We start from the raw sequence: 23,364 nt of genomic DNA on the forward strand, positions 1-23,364 counted from the left end.
GCATGACACAATACCTAGAACAACAGCTGGCTAAAATGTTAATTCAAAACCCAATAAAAGTTCATGTCACAGTTCATTGATTGGAGGGCAGGGAGTGTCGGGTCAAACGCATAGCGGACAACTTAATTGATTCGTTTGTTCAGTGCATGCCACACATTTTGCTAAAATCCAAACAACCAGCGAACATCGAACGAACAAGTCAATAGCAAGCTACAGCATTTGGCTCTATCGGCTCGACTCTCTTGACCAGGTTCGAAACGCTGCCTCGAAACTTTCCAAAGAGCGGCGCGCTTTCACATTGCGCTCTCTTAAGCCGCCGCCGGATCCCAGCTGGCAGCAACTGACAACTGGCAACTGCTGGCCATGGTGCTGCCCCGCTCGTGTTTTGGTATAAAACTTCTTACGTATGCGCGTCATGGCTTAATCTTACCTTGAACTTGGTCGTGTGCAGATCGCAGATCCCCAACAGCTACTGCAAAGAGAGAGAAACACAAGAGAATATTATACGTTATTTTTTCGGTTTGGGATCGGTTCGTTTCGGCTCTTTGGTTTTCTTAAAATATCAAACAAATATGGAACAAAGCGCCGTTTGTTCTTGTGCGTGTCGATAAACAAACAAAAAACGAAGAAACAGAAAAGAGTGTGTACATAAATCAGTGTTGCTCCTCCGCTGCTGCCTCTGTGGGCCAGAGCGAGAGTTGACTTTTTGGAATTTTTGATATCTGCTAACGGTGCAAGTGTGTGACGTACCCCAACAATCTATCCATCCATCCATCCATCCAACAATGGACTGGCGACCGCCTTCTGTCCAAGCAGCAGCCATGGGTCTGTTGCTCTGTTTGCTGCTCCTGCCCACAGCGCATGCCTGGAGCTTGCCGGCACCGGCACCGGCACCGGCCTCGGCTCGCGTCTCCTCCGTGTCAGTGCCAATCAGAGCAGCAGCTGCAGCAGCACCTGTTGCCCGACGCTTAAATGGTAAGAAATCTCTTTAGAGATCGGATCAAATGAGTCAGCAGCCGGCTGGCTGTCCCCACCAAATTTCTTTTGCTTGTGGCTTTTCTTTGGACTCCAAACAAAACAGAAAATAGCGATGAAAAAAAACCTTCAAATGAAATACTTTTATTGCAGTGAAATTTCGGCTCATTAAGTTAAGTGTGAGAGTGGAGGGCAAAGCCAACAAAATTGTTGTTTTGTTTGGCAATTATATAATGCAAAAGTAGCAGCAGCAGGAGAGGAAAGTCGACTGGCCAGCAAGATTTATGAGCCATTCGAGTGGTCCCGGGAATACAGAGACCCCTGACTGCGGCACAAGCACAGCTCCAGAGTCCATCAATTGGGAGTGGAAGTCTAAGCTTCCAACGGGATTTGTTAGCCAGTTGACTTTCATGGGCAATGCAGCAGAACAGCAGCAGAGACATCGCTGTGTTCTATGCCTCTTTTTGGCTCTGTTACGTTATGGAGCGGATGACACTTTTCTTCACCTGCTCCCCTCGCTGCTGCTGTTTGTTTTTTCTGCCACTTTTTGTGTGCTGCATGGCGCACAATTAGCAAGTGGCAGGCAAGTGCAAGAAGGCATTATTGCCTTTGCTGCCATTTACCAGCCAGAAGTGGGCTATGCCTCGTTATCGTTTAGGGCAAAACTCTGCTTAATATGGGTCATAACTAACTAAACCAGAACTAAGGCGGCCAAGAGGCGCCCTTCCACGGCCTCAACGGTGGGTGTGTGTGCGGCAGCAGGTGGAGTGTGAAGTGTGTGATGTGTGGGGTGCACAGTGTCGAGTCATTAAGAAACACGCAGTCTAAAAAACCAAACATGATTTAACGGTTTTCCATCTGCCGATTAAGCGAATATCAAATACACTTGCAGACGAAAACTATGCCCAAAGAATTGTTAATGTAATAAATGAAAGTCGCCCTTGCCTTTTGGCTGCTTTTGTGGGGTTTGGGGTGTGAGGTTTTAATCAAGTAAAATTTTCATAAATTGTAAATAAAAAGAGAGTTGCGGGTGGGGGGTAGTAGAGGCAGCAAAGGGTTAAGTTATGCGGCTGACAGGTGGATTACTGAGGAAGGTAATAAGTGGTAGATCTAGGGAGAATTCATTGCCCAGAAAGATTGTAATGTAACTGTTGCTCTAACTGCAAGAAAAACTGGCAATAAATTCCCATACAGTATAACTCGATTCGTTTCCTCCACAGAATTCCTAGCGCAATTCCTTACCCCATTCCAAGTATTCTTCCATCGATGAGCTAAGCTCCAGCATAGCCAATCGCATGAATTATTCATGCAACTCTTTTGCCCTGCAAGAGTAGCAACTGTGGCAGTGGCAACAATAACAGCAATAACAACCAAGACAGACAGCGTTTCCTCCACAGCAACAACAACACAAACAGCAGGCAGGCATTCCCGGCAAGACTAAACAAGTTGATGTCTTAGTTGTGATAGTGTCCGATTCAGTCGGTGACCACACCAAACACACACCAAACACACACCCAACAAAAGCAACCCAAAAGCGTGGATACAGCAGCGACAGGGGTCAGGGATGGGCTGCAAAATCAGGTGCTGGGGCAGAGAGGCAGAGCGCGAGGCGCCTCCATTTTGGGCAGTTGTACAATACAAATTGCGACGACACCAAAAGCGTAAAACAAAAACTTGAAAAATGCTCGGGTAATTGGGTTATAACCGTCTTGTCATATTTGTATGTGAGAGTGAGTCGTCGGACACTATTTAAATATGCCTCTGGCTGGGTCTGGTTGGATCTGGTCTGGTCCGCACTGCTCTGAATAAAAGGTAAAACAATGCCACTGGAAATGGAATCCCATGGAATCCCATGCCTAAAACGGAGCGCGGCATTGGTGACATTTTTGGTTGAAGCGCAAAAAAATGAAAAGTGCCTGCTGGCTGCTGCTTCACTGGAATTCATGGAAATCTAATTTCATTTTTTAATTGCCCGCAGTGCCAGGCATTGCCATAGCCATTGGCAGTGGCACTCGCATCTTGCCTAGTTTGGCAGCCTTTTCCGTTTGACTTGGCTTAAAAGATGGACAAACTGGAGTAGCTGGAGCTGGAGAGCCACTCCATATAGCTGCGCTGCATCTGCCGCCGTCGAGCTGATTTTCTGCGTAGGCCACTTAAGGAGTGGATTACAGTTTCAGTGTTGCAGTCACCAGCCAGCCATCGATTTGCGTACCCAAAGTGGAGCTACAACATTAATATACATATACACACACACACATATGTGCCGGTGTGTGTGTGTGCTGCTTGTTATTTGCTTTGCTTGCTTGTTGCTGTTGCTGTTGCTGTTGTCTGTGGTTGACGGTCGGGTCTTCAATTCAAATTCTGCGCCAGATCGAAAAACCAGTGAAAGTTTATTAACGTTTCGAAGAGCTTCAAGCGCAGAGCTCTTCACTCACATGTTTGTTTTGTTGCTCACTTTTAACGGTTAAGTTAAGCATTTTATATTGTTCCGTCTGAGATTTCTTTAATGGCCCATCAAAATTCTTTTGTAATAGACACCCAATTATTCCCACTTGTAGATCAAATGGCAGACAATGCCACAAGCTGGGTTTTGCTTTGAGAGACTCAATGAATATTCAATGGGAAAGAATAGATTCGAAGTTTCTTTGAAGGAAATATACGATTTTGGAATTGATTTTTTAGGGCCGTTAAGTTGATTTTATGCTAGAATTTTAGGGTTTCAGATTATAGGCAGAAAATAAAGATTTTAGATTTAATCAGAGATGGGAGATTGCAAAAAGAAAATGCTTTCACTTACATTTTTAAACTGGTATACAAATATTATCTGTTTTTTTTTTTAAATACCTAATGTTTGATTTAAATATATTTCATCGTTAAATTAAATATATTTCATAAAAAAATTGATTTTCAAGTGGTTTCTATTTAAATTAAATATGTTCCGCATTTCTAAAAGACTTTTAAATAAATTCATGTATAAATCAGAGTTAATTCTATTAAATTTGTATGTGTTTGTATTTGAAATGTCGAATATTTAATCATCCAGAAAATTTCTTTCTCCATAATTTCTACTCTCTCTAGACCACAACGAAGCACAATTTAAGGCTCTAAGGCTCGCTGCTATTAGTCATTTTCTGTATTTTTAACTCCCCCAAAAGTTATCTTTCACTTCTCCTTACCCTTGCTACAAGATGAACGTTTTTTTTCGCATTTTTTAATGTGCATATTTTCTGTACTTGAGGCTTAATTTTTGTAAAACCTTTCTAAATCTCTAACTAAATCGAAAATCCATCAAATGTTGATGCATTGCCTTCACAATTTGACAGATCTATTGCCCATTGAATGCCCAATGGTAATGCCAAATATTCAGGTTAACTTTAACAACGATTCACTTTCCAATTCACGTTTCAACAGCTTCATCAGACAAAACAAAAATATGTATCTAAAGTATGGCTAGAATCCGTTCATTGATGATGATTATGCTAATATTTTATGTGCTACTGTTATGGGCTGCCGGCAGGCAAAAGCCGGGACACAGTTAGCCTACATGCAGCAGCAGCAGCAGCAGCAGCAGCGGCAACAGTTTACAGCTGGAGCTGAAGCTGAACGAAGCTTCTGCGTCACCCCTCATCGAGCTCAGGCCAAGCATTGCCGGCCAATGCCTATAACTACCACGAGGAGTACTCTGCCTTACCCTACGCTACGCTACCCTATGGCCACGCATAAATTTCAATTGCAGTGAAAGTTCATTTAATATTGGCCATCAGTCGGGGCAACAGACATGCTCTGGGTCTAGGTCCCTGGTAGCTTCGTGGCATTAGCATGCGACGCCCTGCCAAAGACATCAGGAAAAACAAAATAAAAAGTGAAAAGACAACAGCGACCGCCCCCGGGCATCGCCCATTTGCCCTAACTAACAAAAAGTGCAAGGAAATGGCATGGGGGAGGGGTAGTTGGGTTCTTTTAAGGCACTTCCAAATAATGTGGCACATTTGTTGTGGCAAAACCACAAGACATCCCCAGCCAAAGTTTTGGACAGGCTATCGAAGATGCCTCCGCTCGCCAGGGAGTAGCACGATGCTGCTGCTGCTGCTGCTGCTGCTGGCAGCTTTCTTTGAACTTCCCCAGAGTCGTTGTCGAATTTCCCTGTGCCAGCCAGCTCCCCTCTGCCTTTTGCGGCATTCTTTTTGTTTTTTGCTGCAGCGTGGGTCGAATTTAACAGGATGTTATCTCTCTCTTTGTGTGTTGAATGTCACCACGAATCGCAAAAAGAGACAATTTTTCACAGGCTTTTTGGTGGCATCCTCTGGCTTTCACCTGGCATTGCATTTTTGCCAAATAAATATTAGGCAGGCCTTGGGTCAAAGCAAGGCGCCATGTCTTGCCATCGAAAGTGAAATGAAGCTCAATGGATTGTGACAAAATCAACGACAAATACTGAGAAAAAACATAACAAAAAGCCCACACGAACTGGCAATACATTTTCCCCCATCACGACTACAATGTGGCAATTACAATACACATACGAGGCATGCCACAGAGCCCACAGCTAGGTCCTAATGAATTTAATCAGCAGCACAATAATTGCTCAATTTGCACACAAAAAATTGATGGAAATATGGAAATTACATGGAGGGGAATGTGTGGAGCAGACCTCCGATGCAGTCGCTAAATTATTCTCAATTAAATGGCGAGTCTGGCCTGCGAATTAAATTAGCTACTTAGGCCGGACGCACAGGCAGCAGTCATTTTAATTACTGACAATCGCCGGGACATGACATTTTCACTCCATGTCTGATTGTCTGATTGATCTCTAAGCAGAGATCACGGCACGGCACGTCGTTAATCGTTAAATGAAACATGGCCCGTGCCACAAACAAGCGCAGGTAGGTCCGGGGGGATGCGTGCCACTGACTTGTTAGCAACAGCAGGAGGCCACCACAGAAGGTGTTGAGATGTTTGTGGCACCGGCCTGGTGGCTGAGCCTGCTTGCACCCCATACTTTCACTCAAATATTTGCAGTTGGAAAAGCCACAGGTCTGTGCAGATACCTGAAACCATGTTAGCCGGCCAGTAAGCCAAATTGGACCACAAATCCCAACGCTGCGTCGGCTCTGGCTTTGGCCACATACGAAAGTCAGTCAAGTGTCAATTGTGACAATATTTACTCCACCTCAGAGCAGTTTTTGTCCCATATCCCCCATCCCACTGATCTTTACTGTTTTTGTCAACTTTTTTTGCAGAGGTTTCGCCGTACTTGGACTTGGCCTTGTGCCCCCTACGCTCCGAGCCATGGACCTGTGCACGCCAGCAGTCGGCCAGGATATTGGATTCTTGGGATGGCGAATTGCATGCCCAATGGCAGAAGTTAAAGGGTAAGTTTAGAGATCTTTTCCCAGACAAATATTTACCCCAAAGTTAACATTTGGAAGGCCAACAGTTTGAGCGTCAATTGAGTTAAAATTCAACTTAAATTTCCCACAACAAAAGACTTTTTCCCACACATATGTGGGTGCTCCAGCCAACTGAGATTAGGGGGAAAGCCACATGTGGGTGATCCCCGCAGGACACACTCGCAGGCGAACATTTAGCGATCATTCAGTCCGATAATTCGACATCCTCAAGGGGCAGTTTTCCACGCGATTCCCAGTCAAACATTTACACGAAAAAGCAATTAAAAATAAAAGCATTTCCCCTCTTTTTTTTGGCCAACAGTCGAGGCCGATCGCCAGATGAATGCAACGATCGAGAGACGCGGCTACAGCTTCTCGGAGCTGCCCCTGAAAGAGAAGCCATCGACGATACTAAAGAAAATTGAAATCGGCACGAATTATATGAAGAAATATCTAGCCGAATCCATGGATGGGTAAGTGGCCCAAGCACCGGCCCCAGCCCCAGTGAAAAACAAGTTGAATTGAACAAGCAGCCAGATTTTCATTTCTTCCTGTCTTTGTTCCACTCCCTCTCTGCCCAAACAGCTTCCTTGGCCGCGAATACGAGTATTTGCAGACATCGAAAGCAACGCCAGATGAGAGTGAAAACGATCAGAGTGGGGAAGACGATGATGAAGACGATGAGGCGGATGCAGAGACGACAGCAGACAGCAGCGACACCGCTGAGGAAGCAGACCAGGAGGAAGAAGACGCTGAAGATGCCGAAGACACTGAAAAAGACGACGACGGCGACGCTGACGACGAAGAAGATGCCGATGATGATGATAATGATGATGATGATAATGCCTCAGACAACAACACTGCAGAGCGTGAGCCCGAAGGTGGAGAAGAGGAGGCCGAAGACGACGAAGCGGAGCCAGAAAGTGAAAATACACCCGTTGCGAGTGTTTTCAGTGCACAGCCGCAAGCAGAGCTGCAGGGCGACGATGTCAAGAATACGGTCTTCAGCGAGGACAGCGCCTCCACGGGTGCAGAGTTCATAGAGCTGGTGGATGGCGAGGAGACGGCCGCTGGAGCTGTGAAGAGACCCGGCGGCGGTGGCAAGCGCAAAAAGGACAAAAAGAAGAACAAGAAGCGCAGAAAGAAGGGCCAAAAGGGTCAACATGGACACGGACAGGACCAGGGACATACACAGCCAGCCACATTGGTGGTGGTGCAGCAGGCGCCCGAACACCACGAAGAGGACTCTGGCCACGGTCATGGGTCGCATAGCGTTAGTCACGGCCACGGCCACGGACATGGCGGCGGCGGTGGCAGTGTGGAACACGATGATGCCAGTGGCGGTGCCGTCTCCAGGCCCAACAAGCGGAAGCACAAGAAGCGCGTCAAGGGACGACGCAAGCGGAAGGGACAGCACTCGAGCGGTGGAGCGGCGGTGGAACACGAGCAGAGCGATCTGAGCCTGGGACTGGGACTCCTGGATGACCTGACTGAAGCCAATGACGAGCTGCTCGGCGGCGGCGGCAAGCGCAAGCACAGGAATCCAATTAGATATGGTAGAAGTAACGGAGGTGTGTGTTGTTTGCTGCGTGTGGTTTTAAATGACTTTTGCGCACCAATTTCCTAGCACAACTTAAGTGCCTTTCTATATCTTAGTTATGTTATATCCTGTGGTGGTGGATCAAAAGAAAAGTTAAGGTGGAGGAGCAAAAATTCAAATTTAAATTTAAACTTGTGTTCACTGTTGCGAGCTGACTGCTGCAAGCGAACTGCTTTATGCAGCGCCAAGCAGTTAAGCTGGTCAGCATGCAAAGCAGTTGAGTTGGCAAGGCAGTGTCTTGGTAAAGCAGTGCTCGTGCCACAGCTTTCAGCTACCGTCAGTTTTACATTTAAGATTTTTGATTCTGTTTTTGTGTTTATTTTCAATTTATTGCCTGCTTTTGCTTGCCGTTACCGTTTATTGTTAATGTTAACGCACCTAACGCGCACTGCAGTTCATACTAACAAACACCACCCTCCCAAGCGACAAATATATCGATATTTATTGTTGTTTTTTCCGTTCCGTTTTGTAGCCAAGTAAGTTGGTTGCCCATTCTACTGCCCAGTGCAACAAATAATAGCTAACAAGTTGCCATTCACTTTCGATTTCCTTTAGTGACCCGTGGCAAGAAGAAGAAGAAGAAGAAGGCCCTGGCTAAAGTTATGCTGGTCGGCACCTTCCTTAAGGCCAAAATTGAATTGCTGCTGAAGATCCTGGGCGCCCATCTGCAGGTCAAGTTCTTTGCCATCGCACTGATTGGCCTACTGATCAACATTGCCCGCTTCTGGATCGACGTGAAACGCGGCAGTCCGCCGTCCAAGGTGAGTGTGTGGGGCAAGGCTCTAAGGGGAGCAGCTGTGTGGGCGACTAAATTTAATCCACCCCGCTTGCAAACGGACACACGACGGTTATGAGACCCTAAATATACTTTATTCCTTGTTCTAAATGGATATATTCTGCACTCTTTCAGTACTTAAGTCTGCGTTTATTTTGTGGCAAAAGGAGGTCCCTCTTAACTCACTTATTCCCTGTTTTTTTTCTACGCCCCTGCGCTCTGTCTGTCTATCTGTCTACCCAACCACACACAAACACAAAAGATGTATATAAAGGATTTGTAAAATGCGTTCTCTAACTATGCTCTAACTACTTTTTTGTGGATCACCCACCCACCACTCAGCTTTGGTTTCCAGCTCCAGAATTTCTACAACAATCACCACCAACAACAATCGAGCTCCAAATCGAAAGCACACAAACCAAACTGTGCCCATATTCCAGTATTATTTGCTAACAAATTCAGACCTCTTTGGTTTCAGATATGGTGGTAAAAATTGTTGGACAGCCTCCTACTACCTCCCCCCAAAAAAAGCAACGAAATATACAAAAAGAGTTTACTAACAGTTTAAGACCCAACAAAAATCAAACAAAAATAATTTCTCTAAAGAGTTTCCTCAAAAAGAAAATAAACAAAAGAAAAACGTTCCCGTGTAAGTATGGGCGTGACCCATTCCAAGTTTCCATTTGACTTGGAATATTCCTGCGAAATCCCTGCCCTATATAACACACACACAAACACAAACACAAACATATAATGAACCTCCGACACTGACATACAAAGAGACACAACAACACAACCAGCTACAGATACACATACAGACAAACTCCCACACACACACACACATACTCTTGGGCTTCTTTGGTACTTCCTCTGGTGTTTCTCACTTCACGCCACACGTGTTTTGCATATTTTCTAACTAGGTTGTATACGTTGAACATGCCCACCATCAGCACCACTATGAGGACCATGGCGACGACTGGAGCGAGCCGGGCAGCTACTGGAAGCGCTCCCTGCAAACTGATCCATCCGTTGAGGATGTTGACTCATCCACGGATAGCTATCAGATCCGTGGGCAGCATCAACATCAGCCACAGCCGCAGCAGCAGCAGCCACAGGACTCCCATTATCTGGCCTATCGCAACCAGCATCAATGGCAGTAGATCCGATGCCCACAACCAGCACCCCACCAATGAGAGCCCCAGCTGCCTGCACTCCAATGGAGCCCAGCCCAGCAGCAGCCGCCCACAGCTGCCTGCTAATTAATTTATTGCGTGTATTTATTTGATTTTATATCGTATTATGATGCTGATTATTAAATAATCCCCCCCAGTTAAGGTCCTAGCTCAAAATTAATTGTACTTAGCACAAGCAACAAAAATGCCAGTAAACCAATTTTAGTTTTTAACCCTAGACGGAAACCCCTTAGTGCAATGCCCTTAAATGTAAACTAAATTTTAAATTTATTTTAGCGTTTTCGCTAGCTGAAATTCGATTGAAGGAAGAAACGCTTAGACCTAAGTTATTTATGCAAAAATTATTTATTATATTTATATGTTATATGATGCATATTAAAGACAAAAACAACATTGGATAATTGCAGTAATTTAATCTGAAAGGAAATCCCATCGAGCAATCCAATCAATCATTTCCTGCCTTATTTGTTGGGTTCGCTACAATCAGAATGCGGTCAATGCTTGCGCTGAAATTCCAACAGAAATTTCACCTGTTCCACCAGACGCCTTCGTGCATTCGATTCTAATTCTGTGGCCCAATTCTGTGGACCTCTCCCCCGCGCCTGGCACCTGCTCTGTTATACCAAATAGGGGGCGACGTGCGCCCAAAATAGACGCGTCTCTCTGTTCTTTCCTTTATTTTTTGGATGGGTGTCGCTGTGCAAGCGCAGAACGCGTGTGGCATGCCAAGCGTTATTTTGGCAAAAAGGTTTGACGTTTATAATAAGCAATTAAATTTGTGTTTGACAAACGTCTGACAAGTGGCCCGCAAATTTATGGCTAATAAATTGTAAATACTTTGCAGCGTACAGAAAATTAACAGAAGATTCAAAGAAATTGTCAACTAAGATTTTGGGCAAACAAAAAGAAAGCCAAGCCGGGATTTTTCCCATTAAATGCTGTCCACTTTTCACCTTCACTCGCATTCTGACACGTTTGATATTGACCTTGTTTTAATGGTGGGAGGCGCAAGCTACTTAATTGAAAGAAAATCTCCACCAATTAACATGCAACATGGAGCAGAGCGAATTGACATGCCGCAACATGCACGTTATCAAGAGCTGAACCCCGCTTTGGCTATGATGATGAAGATTCGTGCAAAGAAATTCTTATCATTAGCAAAATTAAAATCAATGAAATTGCCCATAAAAATTCAATCAGACTTGGCCCGATGCGTGGGAGACCTAACCAACGATTCGAACTGGAACTGCCAAAGGCGGAGGGGCGACACTGTAGGTGTCTACAAACGTGTGCCACATAATTGATCATCACAGAGACACGGAGAGAGAGAGAGAATACTTTGTATAGTTTAGTTTTCAGCACTTTCTAAACTTCAACTCGGACTTTGGTTAAATGTTTAATGTGGGCGTAGGGAGGTGTGGCCCCCAGCCATACATCATGCAGATACAATCTGTTCTCGATATGTTGGCAAAAAAAAAGAGAAGCAGAACCGAACCCTCAATAATCAATTGTAATTCTTGTTGCGAAAATTGTGTGTTGGGCTGCCCCCTTGGGGTGGGCTGAATAACGGTTAACAACGTGCAGGGTTTGCAAAAAAACAGCATTAATTTTTGGCAAAAGGAAGTGTCAGCGTCACGCGGCGTGGCACGAGTGGGCGGGCCGTGTGTTTGGGTCATTTTGGAGTGATTTTTGCGAAAATTTCTAAGCGCGTTCGGTGCTCCGCTTTGCTGTTGCTCCACTAAGTGACAGGCGACGACGTGCCGCTGTCAATTGAACTGTCATTTTGGGCATTTGATGGGCACACATACGCACAATTGTGCTTAACGAAAACTTAATTAATTTAACTGCCACTAGAAAGTGCTGCCTGTGCGCTGCGCATGCATCACGTATACGCGTGTGCAACAGACTCGGAATCGGACTCTGATCCGTAGCAGCTGCAGAAGAAACAAAAAGTAGGAGAGTGGCCCGCGAGTGGGTGGGGCCAATTCCAACGCCCACGTGTCTGCCAGTGGCATTTAGTTTAACAATTTTTGTGATTTTGAAATTGAAAAGTGTTCATGATTTTCCATTGCACTGCAATTTGCATTTTAGAAAGTTTACCTGTGTTTTGTTTCTGTATTTTGTACTTTTCGCCTGCACCACAAAAAAAAAAAAACGAACCAAAGAAAGAAAGAGTCAAAGTCAAGAAACATTTTCGCCTGTCCGACTTGCATTTCTTTTTCATCGATTTTTAAACAATACTCAGGCCCGGGCTGACTCCTGTGCCCCCGTCCGTCTGCCTGTCTATTAATAATATAATTTGCTCATAATTCCAGTCATGATTCTGCTGTAGAATTTCAGCGTCGCCCTGTTGTCAACGCGATTATCTTTGCACGATTCGAGTCTGGGTCTGGGCGGCCTGTCCTCTGTCCCCGGCAAACATTTCATGCAGCAAATGCATTTAGCAAATACTTTGTTGCCAAGTGCGCAAAAATACATTAAAAATGTATGTTCGCTGTACCTGAAGGCATTTCTTAATGTTTATGTCTTAAGGGCTTGACTAAAGAGAGAGACAACCAGAGACCCCAATTCAATATATCAATGGAGTTGCTGCTATAACCCATAAATTCCCATGAAAACTATGACTTGAACATCGAGAATATTCCCTAAAAACTCCCGGATTATTTGTCTTCTATTCGGCATTAGAGAACTTCATTTGGTTGTGCCTCAAGCCATGGCCAAAATGGGTGACAACTTGGCTCTGTTCGAGAGCAGATTAAACTCGAAAGATTGCCCCCAGACGACGACGTGAGATTGCAGTTTTATGTGTACCAAGTGGCATACAGAACCCATCCCAGAGATGGTCACAAAAATTCGTTAGGGTTCATTGGCTTGGCCCTGGGGCGCGAGGCGAGGGCCAGAGCCATCCCAACTCGCGGATGGCGGAGCAGGATTATGCAACAAACGAAATATCATCATGCAGTGACTTTCACACAACCAAAACCCTAACAAAATATACAACAAAATAAAAATCAAAGCCAGTGTGTGCTTCCAAAACAAGCGAAGCCTATTAAGGCGCATTAGCAATTTAGAATGGGTTTTGCTACCATTTCGCCCTCACCAAAACCACAGCCCAGAGGCACAGTCGGAGCCACACGTAGATGTGTGTGTGTGTGTGTGTGTGTGTGTGTTACGCGACAATTATGAATTTCTAATTTCATGTTTAGTGCTGTCATTGGAGCCCTACTCGAAGTTTACCTTTACCTTTTGCTTGTTCTATCAAAATCACGTACAGCCCCGTACAAAAGCGAAAGCTGCAGAGGCCATTGCCATCGGAAATAGCTATCAAGTTTTAAAAATAATAATTATTAGCGTATTGCTTGATTAATTATGTATTAAATGCACTGGCGCTAGTTAGTCAGAAGACAAAACGGCAACGGCGGCGGCGGCGGCACTCATCAAAGTCAGGCACAAGCGTACAGATACCATTTTTTTGGTCTATCTGATGTTGTTCATCTTGTAAGTGAATGTGAGAGCTGCTGGCATAATAATGAGGCAGACATTGTACTTAAAGCTGCAGCTTTGAGATGTTTTTTCTTAAGGGGGTAGGATCTTAAGGGAAGACATTCACAGGAGCTTCTTAAGAAGAGAATCTTGAGACGATTTTTATTTAGAAAGTTAGCAGAAAGATGGAAATGTTCAAATACAATTTGCATTCTCTTTCATCTTAGTAGAGTTTCGGCTAGATTTAGGGCAGGGCAAACACCAAAGGAAATATCAAAAAGGGAGCTACGTATCCCTGCTTCGTTCTTCCCTAGCTTCAGCTGCTCAAACCTTTCGCGCTGTCATGGCCATGGTCATGATCAGTCCTCTTTCCACCTTCATTCTCCTCGCATGTCTTAGGTTCCACAGCGAATACGTTCCACACGCACACAGAGCGACACACACACCCACGAACAGCCCAAGCCGCTGGCACAGTCACGTCTGCGCAGAAGAGGCAACAGCGACGACGACAATAAGCATTTGCCATTGTCATTTGTATGTATTTGTGGGCGACAGACACACGAACACGCACACGCACACGCACCTGTACCTGAAACCTCTTGTCTTTAGCTGTGTGCGTGCCTGTTTGGTGCTTTTCTCTGCTGTGCCTTTTTGCATTCTTAATAAATCAAAGTGAAGAATATATAAATTGGGTGTCGCATGCCCTGGACGGTCGCAGTTAGTATTTTCCACCCAACGGTGCCTCACAGGTGTGCAAAGAGCTCCAGCTTCAGCTCCAGCTAAAAGACAACAGCAAGCAGGCAGTGCGAGTGCAAGCTTTTGGCCAGAAAAGAAAAATACCTAACGCTTGGATATCAATTTTTGGATTAAACACGAACCCGAAACACACACAAACCCCTACAAATAAACCCATCAAATCTAGAGAATAAAAAGTGCAATAATCAGTGTGATAAAGAGAGAGAGTGTGAAGCAAAAACTGAACCTGAATCATGTCTAATAACATGTGGAAGACGTTGTGTGTGTTACTCTGCCTAACGGCCGCTTGCAGCGCAGGACCGCTGACCGCCTACCAGGTGAGTGTTCCCTCTCCCACCCTGAGCCAGACTTGCACACTGCCCAGAGCTGCAGACCGCCAGACAGCTTGACCACACACTCACTTCCGTTTCGTTCGTTGTGATCGGATATGGGTAGGCGAAACAGTTAATGAAATGCCAAAACTACAAATAAAAAACTTTAATGGGACACGGGACGACTGACTCCTCGACTCCGCCACAGTGCGTCTGGTGCTGGTTCTGCTGTTTTGCATACGCATCTCCCATTGAGGGTTCGAACGGTTTGGCGTTGCCGTTTGCCTCTTGCCTGTGTCTTTCGCTTATTTGGTATGCCGCGCGTTTAGCCAAAGACTTGGCCTAAGCTCGGGACACGTATCTATAGCCTGCAGCTGCACTTGCCTTAAGCCGGCAAAAATTCTACACGGCGTGTGGAATGCCACAGAGAAGTTTCGGGCGATGAGTAATCGCTGGAAGTTTCTAGTAAAATGGCAAAGAAAAACATTACAAAGACAGGGAAAGTTTTGAAACTCATTAAAATGCAGCGCCCAAAATAATTAATATAAATACAAAACACAAATCAATACGATTATGGCTTAAAATATGATGTGATAATATTTGAGCGATTCCATTCGAAAGTAACTACAGTGCGCGCCATAAATGGGGAGGGCAGGTGCGCCAGTGCACAGTTGTTTGGGGTTTAGGGCTACAATTTTCACTTACGGAGCGCTGCGTAGACCAAAAACTAGAACACAAGTGAAATTTCGAGCTGAGAGCCCCCCGCGTCACGTGCTGGATCGCTCATTGGGATGGATTGCTGCTTGCTGAAGCTAAGCACGTAAACCGTTAGCTGAATGTCTCTCTCTTCCTCTCTTTTACTTCTACAGAAGAGAAAAAACACAGCGACGATAATGGCACGCGAGGATAAGCCCGAACCGCCGACAGCTGAAGTCCAGGAAGTGCAGGAAATGGAGTCGGAACCGGAGGCCGCGCCGGCAGCAGCCCCAGCCGCACCTTTGGGCACCTTGACCCTGCCCAGCAATGCCACATCCATAAGGGCAGACATCACCGACAACTTTTCGTGTGCGAACAAGACTTATGGCTACTATGCGGATGTGGAGAATGAATGCCAGATCTTTCACGTGTGTCTGCCGGTGACCTATGCCGATGGCAGGGAGAACACCTTCCGCTGGAGCTTCATTTGTCCCGAGGATACCATTTTCAGTCAAGTAGGACACTCCCTCTCTCTTTGTTTTTGAGATTTATAACATTTATTTGCAGGAGTCCTTCACGTGCATGCGTCGCGAGGACATGACCATTGAGTGCGAGGACAGCGCGCGGTACTACGAATTGAATGGAAACTTTGGTGGCGCAGCTGTGCAGGAGGAGGAGAAGCAGCCGGAGCAGCAGCAGCAGCAGCAGGCAGCTACAATCGCTGAGCCAGAGGAGGAGGAGGAGCAGCAGCAGGAGGAGAAGGATAAACCTGTGCAGGCTGCGCCCGAGCCCGAGCCTGTGCCAGTTGCCCAGCCCGCCAAGCCCGTCAAGGTGCAGTCCAAGCCCAAGCCCAAACCCAATCGCCGCAAGCCACAGCCACACCGAAAGGCGCCCGTCACGGAGGCAGCACCCGTGGCAGTCGAAACTGACGCTGTAGACGAGCCCGCGGCCGAGTCAAAGCCCATCATCAAGCCACAGCGTTTCACCATGAGGCCACACAAGCACCAGCCTGCTGTGGCTGCACCTGCACCTGCACCTGCCTCTGCGCCTGCGCCCAGCCGCAACGAACTCTTTGCCGGCATTCGCAAGCGTCCAGCGATCTTCAACAAACCCACAACCACCCCAAAACCCTTCGTGGAGGAGGTGCAAGCTGCAGTCACGGAGGCCGTTGTAGAGCTTAGCGAGCCACAGCCAACAGTGCAGCTGCAAACGATGTTCGAGGATGCGGCACCAATCAACGTGGTGGAAGAAGTCAAGGAGCCAGAAAAGCAGGCCTCAGAGCCGGAGGTGCAGGCCTCAGAGCCGGCTGTGGCCACAGCACAGCCAGAAGATGCCACAACAGAGGCAGAAGCACCCACAAGGATTGAGATTGACACAAGACTCGAGGAGATGAAGCCCATTGAGGCTATTGAAGAGATTCCCGCTGTTATTGTCGAAAGTTTGGAGGCAGCAAAGCCACAGGAAGCGGAAGAGGAGAAGACACAGGCTGCCGAGGAGGACAAACCACAGGCTGCCGAGGAGGAGAAGCCGCAGACTGCAGAGGAGGAAATCAAGGAAGAGCCACATGTCGAAGCGGAAAAGGAAGTCCCAGCCGTCGAAGCGGAAAAAGAAATGCCAACAGCCGAAGAAGAAAAGGAAGTGCCAGCCAAAGTTGAGGAAATCGTAGAGGGAAACCGCAACGAGCCCGCCATTATCGAGTCCGACGAGGAGATTCTCGGCAGCATTGAAGCTCTGGAAGCTGCCAAGCCATCGGATGCACCAGAGAGCATCGCAGCCACACCAGAGATGCAAGAGCACAGTCCCCTGGTGGAGGAGATTCTGCAGGAAAATAAAGACACACAGGAGTCACTCGGGGGCTTCAAGCCCGTCGATCCAGCTATGGCCGCCGAGGCGGAGCAGCTGATTACAGATTTCCTCAATACACTGAAGAAAAATGAAGAGAAACCCGAGACTGAGCTGGCCACAGCAGCCATGGATATGGCAGAGACCCTAAACGAGAAGTTGGAGCCATCCCCAGATGTTTCCGTAGAGGAGGCCAAGCTGCCAGAGCCCGAAATCGTTGATAAGAATGCCTCGATTGAGGAGCAAATGCTGGAGGAATCAGAGCTGCAAAAGTCACCCGAAAAACTAATGACGGACTCTCCCATTATAAACATAATGCAGTTCAACCATCTGCCCATGGACTATCAGATACCCGTGCAGGTTATCCCATTGGAGCAGCAGATGCAGCCACAAATGGAGATCAATGCCAAGCCAGAGGCGCCAGAGGAAGTCAAGGAGGAAGTCGCACCAGAGGAAGTCAAGGAAGTCGCACCTGCAGTCGAGGAAACTTCTGCAATTCAGCAGGAAACAGAACCTGAAGTCCAACCCGAAGCGTCGCCCATCCAAAACGATGATGTGGCTGCCCAGGAGAGCATAGCCACTGCCCCCTATATGCCCTCAATCAGCATCGATGATATTGTGGAGCTCGTGAAAGAGCGCTTGGATCAGACGCCTAAAAATGAACAGATGGCTCCCATGGAGCTGGTCATGACTCCCGGCGCTGCTGCACCAATGACACTGATTCAGAGCACAAAGCCCGAAGCTCAGCGTGAGGCAGAGTCTGAACCTGAATCTGAACCTGAACAGGAATCTCAACCAGAACAGGAGCTAATTCTGCCCATTTACAAGCGCATTTCCAATGCCGAGCCCAGCATGTCCAAGGTGCAAACGCTGCCCGTGACTGTCAGCAAGTTGGACACAGAAACGGAAAAGGAATCCCTGCCCCAGCTGGAGGTGCGAGAGCCCAAGTCCCAGTCCCTGTCCCTGTTCCCGTCCCTGTCCCATGGCAAAATGGATGCTCGCAAGCGTCGTTTCCTGTTCCGCGCCGATGCCAGTTAGGCATTTCTTCTAGCCAAAAAATTATAAACACAAACAAAAACCCCCCGCCCACAAAACAGCGAACGAACTGGAGGAGCAGCCACGCCCGTTCACGTCCTAGTTCCCCCCGCCCCCCCCCCCCCCCCCTCTCATTTGCGCTTTAAGGCAAGTCTTAAGTCAATTTAATATTCCTTGATTTCCTAGTTTTATAGTCATTTCGCGGCACGAGAGTTGAAATTTAAGCTTAGAATTGTTGTTGTTCCAACGAGTTCAATGAAAAACAAATTACAAAAAAAACAAACAAAAAAGCGACAAATAAAAATTATAAAATATTTAAAGATTATGATTATTATGGGTATAGAAATAGATAGCAATGTTTCGAGTGTTCGTGTGTCTTGTCAAATCGCATTCAACTAAAAAGCTTGCTAAAAAGCAACCTAAAGAAAGAGCTGAAAGAGGAGCAGAGGCACTTTCGGGGGAAATCGAATTTAAGACAGATTTACATCAATTCTAAACGATATTTAGTTCTCTACATTTTCCTATCTTTTTTAAAGATCTTATTCGAGGGTTCAATGATTTAATTAACAAATGTTTTTCTTCATTTTGAAGCAATGAAAATTATTAAATAATTATTCCAATGGCTGCTGTGAATAGTCAGGAAATTAAATATATGCAGGAAAATATATGAAATGAAGTAAATAAATAAGAATTGAATGTGTGCGCATTTATGTACAAATTCAAATCAAACTTCCGCTAAACATTTCCGTGACCCTTCAAGAGAGAAGAACGCAGAGAAGGATAGATAGAAAGAGGGTCTCAAATGTAGCCCCAAAAGTATATTTACATTTTCTTAATCAGGAAGATAAAGCAAGTCAATCTTGATTCCGTTTATATTATAATTATTTAAAATTTAGCAAGTAATTCTGCATCGTAATATTCAAAATACTTTACAAATATTTACTATTATTTATTGTAGAAAATCGTTTACAGTTTTGGATTTAACACTTATGTAAGCTTTGGGTAATTAGCTGTATGAGGAAACTACTCGTACCATGTGAGCGAGGAGAACTACTCGTACGTGCAGTCGTACAATTTACAATTACAGTGAACACTGGACAATAAGTAACTATGACATCACAATGGAGCCCCACAGACTCTCCTCCTCCTCCGACTACGCCTCCGTTTCCTGTTCCATTTCCCCAGCCTGTATCTCCTCGGGCGTGCGCAGATCGATGGCAAACTTTTGGCGTGCGGGCGTTATGGTATCGATCTGATCATCTCCTGCCGCCTCCTTGACACGTCGCGAGTAGTCCTGGAAGGCTGCTGCCAAGGCAAAGGTCAGCCGGCGGGCCATGGCCCGGCTGTCGCAGACGAAGGCGTGCACATCGTACGGATGCGGGCTGGAGTCATCCTTGACCACGATCATGGCAAAGACTCGTGTGTAGACCAGATCCTGCACCCCATACGAGATCGTGTCGATCGGATGGCTCCAGTTGTTGATGCTCGCCTTGGGCGAAATGATCTCCAGCTGAACGCCCGTCACGGACACCGTCAGGTCGCAATTGGGCAGCACTTTGTTGGGCGGCAGGTTCTTGGCCACACCCACCATATGATCGACCGGCCGGCGTGTGTACTTAATGCCCCACAGGCCGCGTGCCACCTCCGAGCCAATGTATTTGACCTGCGCATAAGAGAGGAAGGGGGGAGAGTGGTGGAGATTATTCATCGGGTGGCATTTGCTTCCGCTGCGCCTGCGTTTGCCGTTAGTCAGTCGTCGGTCGTCGGGCTTTGGACTGCCTGCGGGCAAAATGTCGCTTCATTTGCATCCGAAGCCCGGCAGGCCACAGGCCGGATGTCAGAGCTACAGCCAAGCCAAAATGTTAGATGATGCGTCGCCGCCCCCGAACCAAGGCGCAGCAGACCGTGACGCATGCGTGTCTGGTTATATTTTGGTTACACCTGGAAAAAACACACAAAAACTCTTTCTTTTGTCTCTTTGTTTGGGTACTTTGTTCTCCGAGTGAGTGTTTTTTTTCGCCGAGTGTAGGTTTTGGTGCGGCGGGTGCTTGCGCCATTCATTTCACAGCATTTAAATATTCACTTTGGCCGCAAAAACGTAAATCCCAAGCGAACATCAGAGCCATAAATACATACCTTGAAGGTTATGGGCAAATCCTCCACATTGACCTGACTGTCCAGATCTGTGGGACTGCTGCTGCTATTGGAGGCCATCAGAAATTGTGGAATCAAATAGATAATTCAGGCAGGAATCAGTTTTAGCTGCAGATCAATCGCTAAGAGCATTCACAGCACACAAAATGCCAACTGAAATGTCACCAGAAGAAGATGTACAACACATCATTAAGCACCAAGAAACATGTTCGATCCACTTTGATCCGATAGCTGACACACGTAGCGGGCTGCACAGTTGCATTACCCATGGATATGTTTCTGTATCTTTACAGTAATCGCTGTGTCTGCCTCTTGCATAGTTTTTACTTTGTTACGTTTTTATGCATATTTATCTGACGACTAATTACGAAGTACAAGCTATTCTCTCTGTGGGTTTCTGTGCTGCTGTTGTTGCTGTTGCCGGCTACCGAACGCGAGTGAGCAGCCATAGGTGTCGCCGGCAGAGCTTTGGCTGCTCGTTCGTTCGCTCTTTCTGTGACCCACCCTCTCTCTCGCTCACCAAGTCACTTCCTCTCTTGCTCCACAAAACACAAAAGGTGCGCTCCGTTAGTTGTTGTTTTGCTCTCACGTTGCGGGGTGTCACACAGTAACTACACAAGAAACATTAGCCAGTCAGAGGCGGCAGAAAAGGGGCACCTACAACTGCCCTATGCCTCTGCCCTTTCTGCAGACGCCTCTGCCTAGTCCCTGGAGCAACAGGTAGTCCACTGACTCAAGCATTTGCCACGCCAATTGGCGCGATTCTCCGCAGCATTATCAATCCTCAAGCTTAGGCGTTATAAATTGAGCAATAAAAGAAATTTCAGCCCCAAATATGGCTTTCAACATAGAGTATTCACACATCGGCTAGCCATGGAGTGGCTGGTGTGTTGTGCGGCTTTTGGCTATTTATTAGAAATGCATGGCATTTAGTTATTAATATTTCCTCACGCAGCACACACATGTTGACCACTGTGGCAGCAGCAACAGCAGCAGCACTGGTGCCACACCGGATATATCAAGCAGTAATACGAACTCGTGCTTGTACGTCCAGCGGCAACAGTTGCATGTCTGCAAAGTTAATGACCAACAAGAGAAAAAACTAAATTAAAATCAAAATCAAAACTGAAACGAAACGAAATGAATTTATTGCATTCGCTGTGACGTCAGCTGGCGGTCAGCAATGGCGCTTTATCGATGCCCATTACTCGAAAAGTAGTTAGGAATAGGTAAAGACGGAGTCAGAAATGTTTATCCACTTCCATTTATTACTTCCAAAAGGGTATTCCTTAGTCGGCACACTCAAAGTTCCCTACGAACAAAACCTAATGGCCAATGACCCAGACCCAGGCTGAGAGCAAGTGACAATGACCAGACCAGACCAGACCAGACCAGACCAGATACATGGAGCAGCTAATTACAGGCCTAAGCCCATGGCGTTCTCTTTGCAGTTGTGTAACGGTTACAGAGATCCCCCCGCTGCGCAATGACTACCGAATATTTTGAGTTATTCTAGCAATTTTAGAGCCAGTTGTGGATTTGAACGATTAAGGGAATGTTTCATGGCCACTCACTGATTCCCCTTTCCCTTTCGCTTTGCGCTTACTCTTTATCCAGGTGTACCTGTACTTGTTGCCAATATATTTTCGATTTCTGGCTATATATTATTGGAATGACTCTATGGCTATTGTTCAGCTTTTTGTGTGTGTTGTTTGTGGATGATTACCCCAAGTTAAATATTTGTTTTTTTTATGCTTTTACTTCACGCTGACGATCGCATCGCATCGCATTGGTTTCGGTGTCGGCAGGCAGGCACTCATTGGGGGCTGATTGATCGACCAAGTGCAGGCACACACACACATCGTATCATACTACAATCAGCAATAGGAACAACAAATACCAAAAGCAGGCCGTAGGCTCAATTTATATATAATTTCCCGGACTGGACAACAGTTCCAAGTATTTTTTTTAAATGCTGCCAAAGCCGGAAGCTGCTCATATGAGCATATCTCCTATTTTTGTTGTATAAAAAATAATTTATTTGCGCTCAATGGTTGGTAATTATTGTCATTTGTTGCACGGCTATTAGAGCTTTCATTCTAGTCACTCTTACTATACGATCGTGTTTGAGCACTGATGTGATTTCTATTCATATCTTTGCCTTATCTGGTCTAAGTTTACATGCTTCCAGATAACTTTTGGGTTCACATACACCGACAGAGAGGCGGACTGTGGCATTATCTACCTGTTGCATGTGCATAGTTACACTGCTACCGGATTAAATGACTAACAGTTTGGTTTAGTGTACTTTTTGTGTGCGTCCCCCTACTAACAGCCCCTCTGACTGTTATCACAAAGCGTCACAGTGTTACCCGCATGTCTAATCTTATCACACACACACACACACAAGCACCGACTCCAGTCCGCTCAACACTTTTGCTGCGGGAAGGTGTACAACTTTTTCTTTTATTTCAGCTAATATTGGCCCACATTTTTAATTCACTTGTATAGCAAATATGCATAAAAACGAAACGTGTATTTTGGCTGGTGATTCCCTATTGTTATGGGGGAGTAACACCTCAAATTACCGATCTTATCGCAGCGCGGGTTCGTTCCGTCCGATACACCTGTTGCCTGACTAACGCGCGACTTCAAAGTGATCTTTTTTGTGGGAAGCGGCAAAGTTTTAAATGTGCCACAAAGGCAGCCATTAATGTACACCTAAAAGAAGCCAAGAGACGACTCTAGTGATCCTGTAACCTAATTGAGTCTCTAGTTAATTGTTTTGACAGTCAAACTCAAAGCGAGAGAACAATTTAGCAAAGCAATGCTCAATTTTGCGTTTCACTGATGAGTTTTTGCTGGTTGCATTCTTTTAGGCTCCCAAACGCCATCTAGTAGGCGGCAGTGGTACCACTTGCCACTGAAAACTTTCTGGAATGACACCTTTCCATAAAAACCAAGTTTCAGGTTTGCTGCTGGCTGAATTGACTGTTACCGAAATGCTCCTCTAGATGGCGCGCAGCTCTGCTCATGTGGAGTTAATTTCACCGACTGTCACTGTCTCTAATGGTGATAGCTAATCTAGCTCAACAGGAAGATAGCTTTTATTTATTGTTAAATAATTGGGAGGCCTCAGGCAGCTCAAAACCAT

The 23,364-nt window shown here is 46.0% G+C and overlaps 2 protein-coding genes across 6 annotated transcripts; one reads left to right on the forward strand and one right to left on the reverse strand.

Annotated features, from left to right (window-relative positions):
* Window positions 1-436: 436 nt before the first annotated feature.
* Window positions 437-18,329, forward strand: LOC117579834 (sarcoplasmic reticulum histidine-rich calcium-binding protein). 5 transcript variants are annotated; one of them, XM_034265928.1, is made up of 7 exons: window positions 437-975; window positions 6,216-6,347; window positions 6,688-6,838; window positions 6,951-7,936; window positions 8,521-8,726; window positions 15,353-15,694; window positions 15,747-18,329. In XM_034265928.1, exons 1-7 carry the CDS (start codon window positions 786-788, stop codon window positions 18,057-18,059), a joined length of 4,320 nt encoding a protein of 1,439 aa, XP_034121819.1. In that variant the 5' UTR covers window positions 437-785; the 3' UTR covers window positions 18,060-18,329. The 5 variants fall into 5 exon arrangements, with proteins under 5 accessions (XP_034121819.1, XP_034121822.1, XP_034121823.1 ...); XM_034265931.1 differs by lacking the exons at window positions 15,353-15,694; window positions 15,747-18,329 and adding an exon at window positions 9,661-9,966; XM_034265932.1 differs by lacking the exons at window positions 15,353-15,694; window positions 15,747-18,329 and adding an exon at window positions 9,691-9,966.
* Window positions 18,330-18,981: 652 nt separating this feature from the next.
* On the reverse strand, window positions 18,982-22,897 carry LOC117579904. Its single transcript, XM_034266040.1, has 3 exons — window positions 22,799-22,897; window positions 20,193-20,363; window positions 18,982-19,719 (listed from the first exon to the last, which is right to left on the reverse strand). Exons 2-3 carry the CDS (start codon window positions 20,268-20,270, stop codon window positions 19,210-19,212), a joined length of 588 nt encoding a protein of 195 aa, XP_034121931.1. The 5' UTR covers window positions 20,271-20,363; window positions 22,799-22,897; the 3' UTR covers window positions 18,982-19,209.
* Window positions 22,898-23,364: the final 467 nt, after the last annotated feature.

Source organism: Drosophila guanche, unplaced genomic scaffold (genome assembly GCF_900245975.1).
Source record: "Drosophila guanche unplaced genomic scaffold, DGUA_6, whole genome shotgun sequence".
Lineage (NCBI taxonomy): Eukaryota > Metazoa > Arthropoda > Insecta > Diptera > Drosophilidae > Drosophila > Drosophila guanche.

Coding starts and splice junctions, on each gene's coding strand:
- LOC117579904 (XM_034266040.1), bottom strand. CDS start 20,270: ATGGCCTCCAATAGCAGCAGCAGTCCCACAGATCTGGACAGTCAGGTC. Junction 19,720..20,192: donor ATTTGCCCATAACCTTCAAG/GTATGTATTTAT, acceptor TCTTATGCGCAG/GTCAAATACATTGGCTCGGA.
- LOC117579834 (XM_034265928.1), top strand. CDS start 786: ATGGACTGGCGACCGCCTTCTGTCCAAGCAGCAGCCATGGGTCTGTTG. Junction 6,348..6,687: donor CCAATGGCAGAAGTTAAAGG/GTAAGTTTAGAG, acceptor TTTGGCCAACAG/TCGAGGCCGATCGCCAGATG. Junction 8,727..15,352: donor GCGGCAGTCCGCCGTCCAAG/GTGAGTGTGTGG, acceptor TTACTTCTACAG/AAGAGAAAAAACACAGCGAC.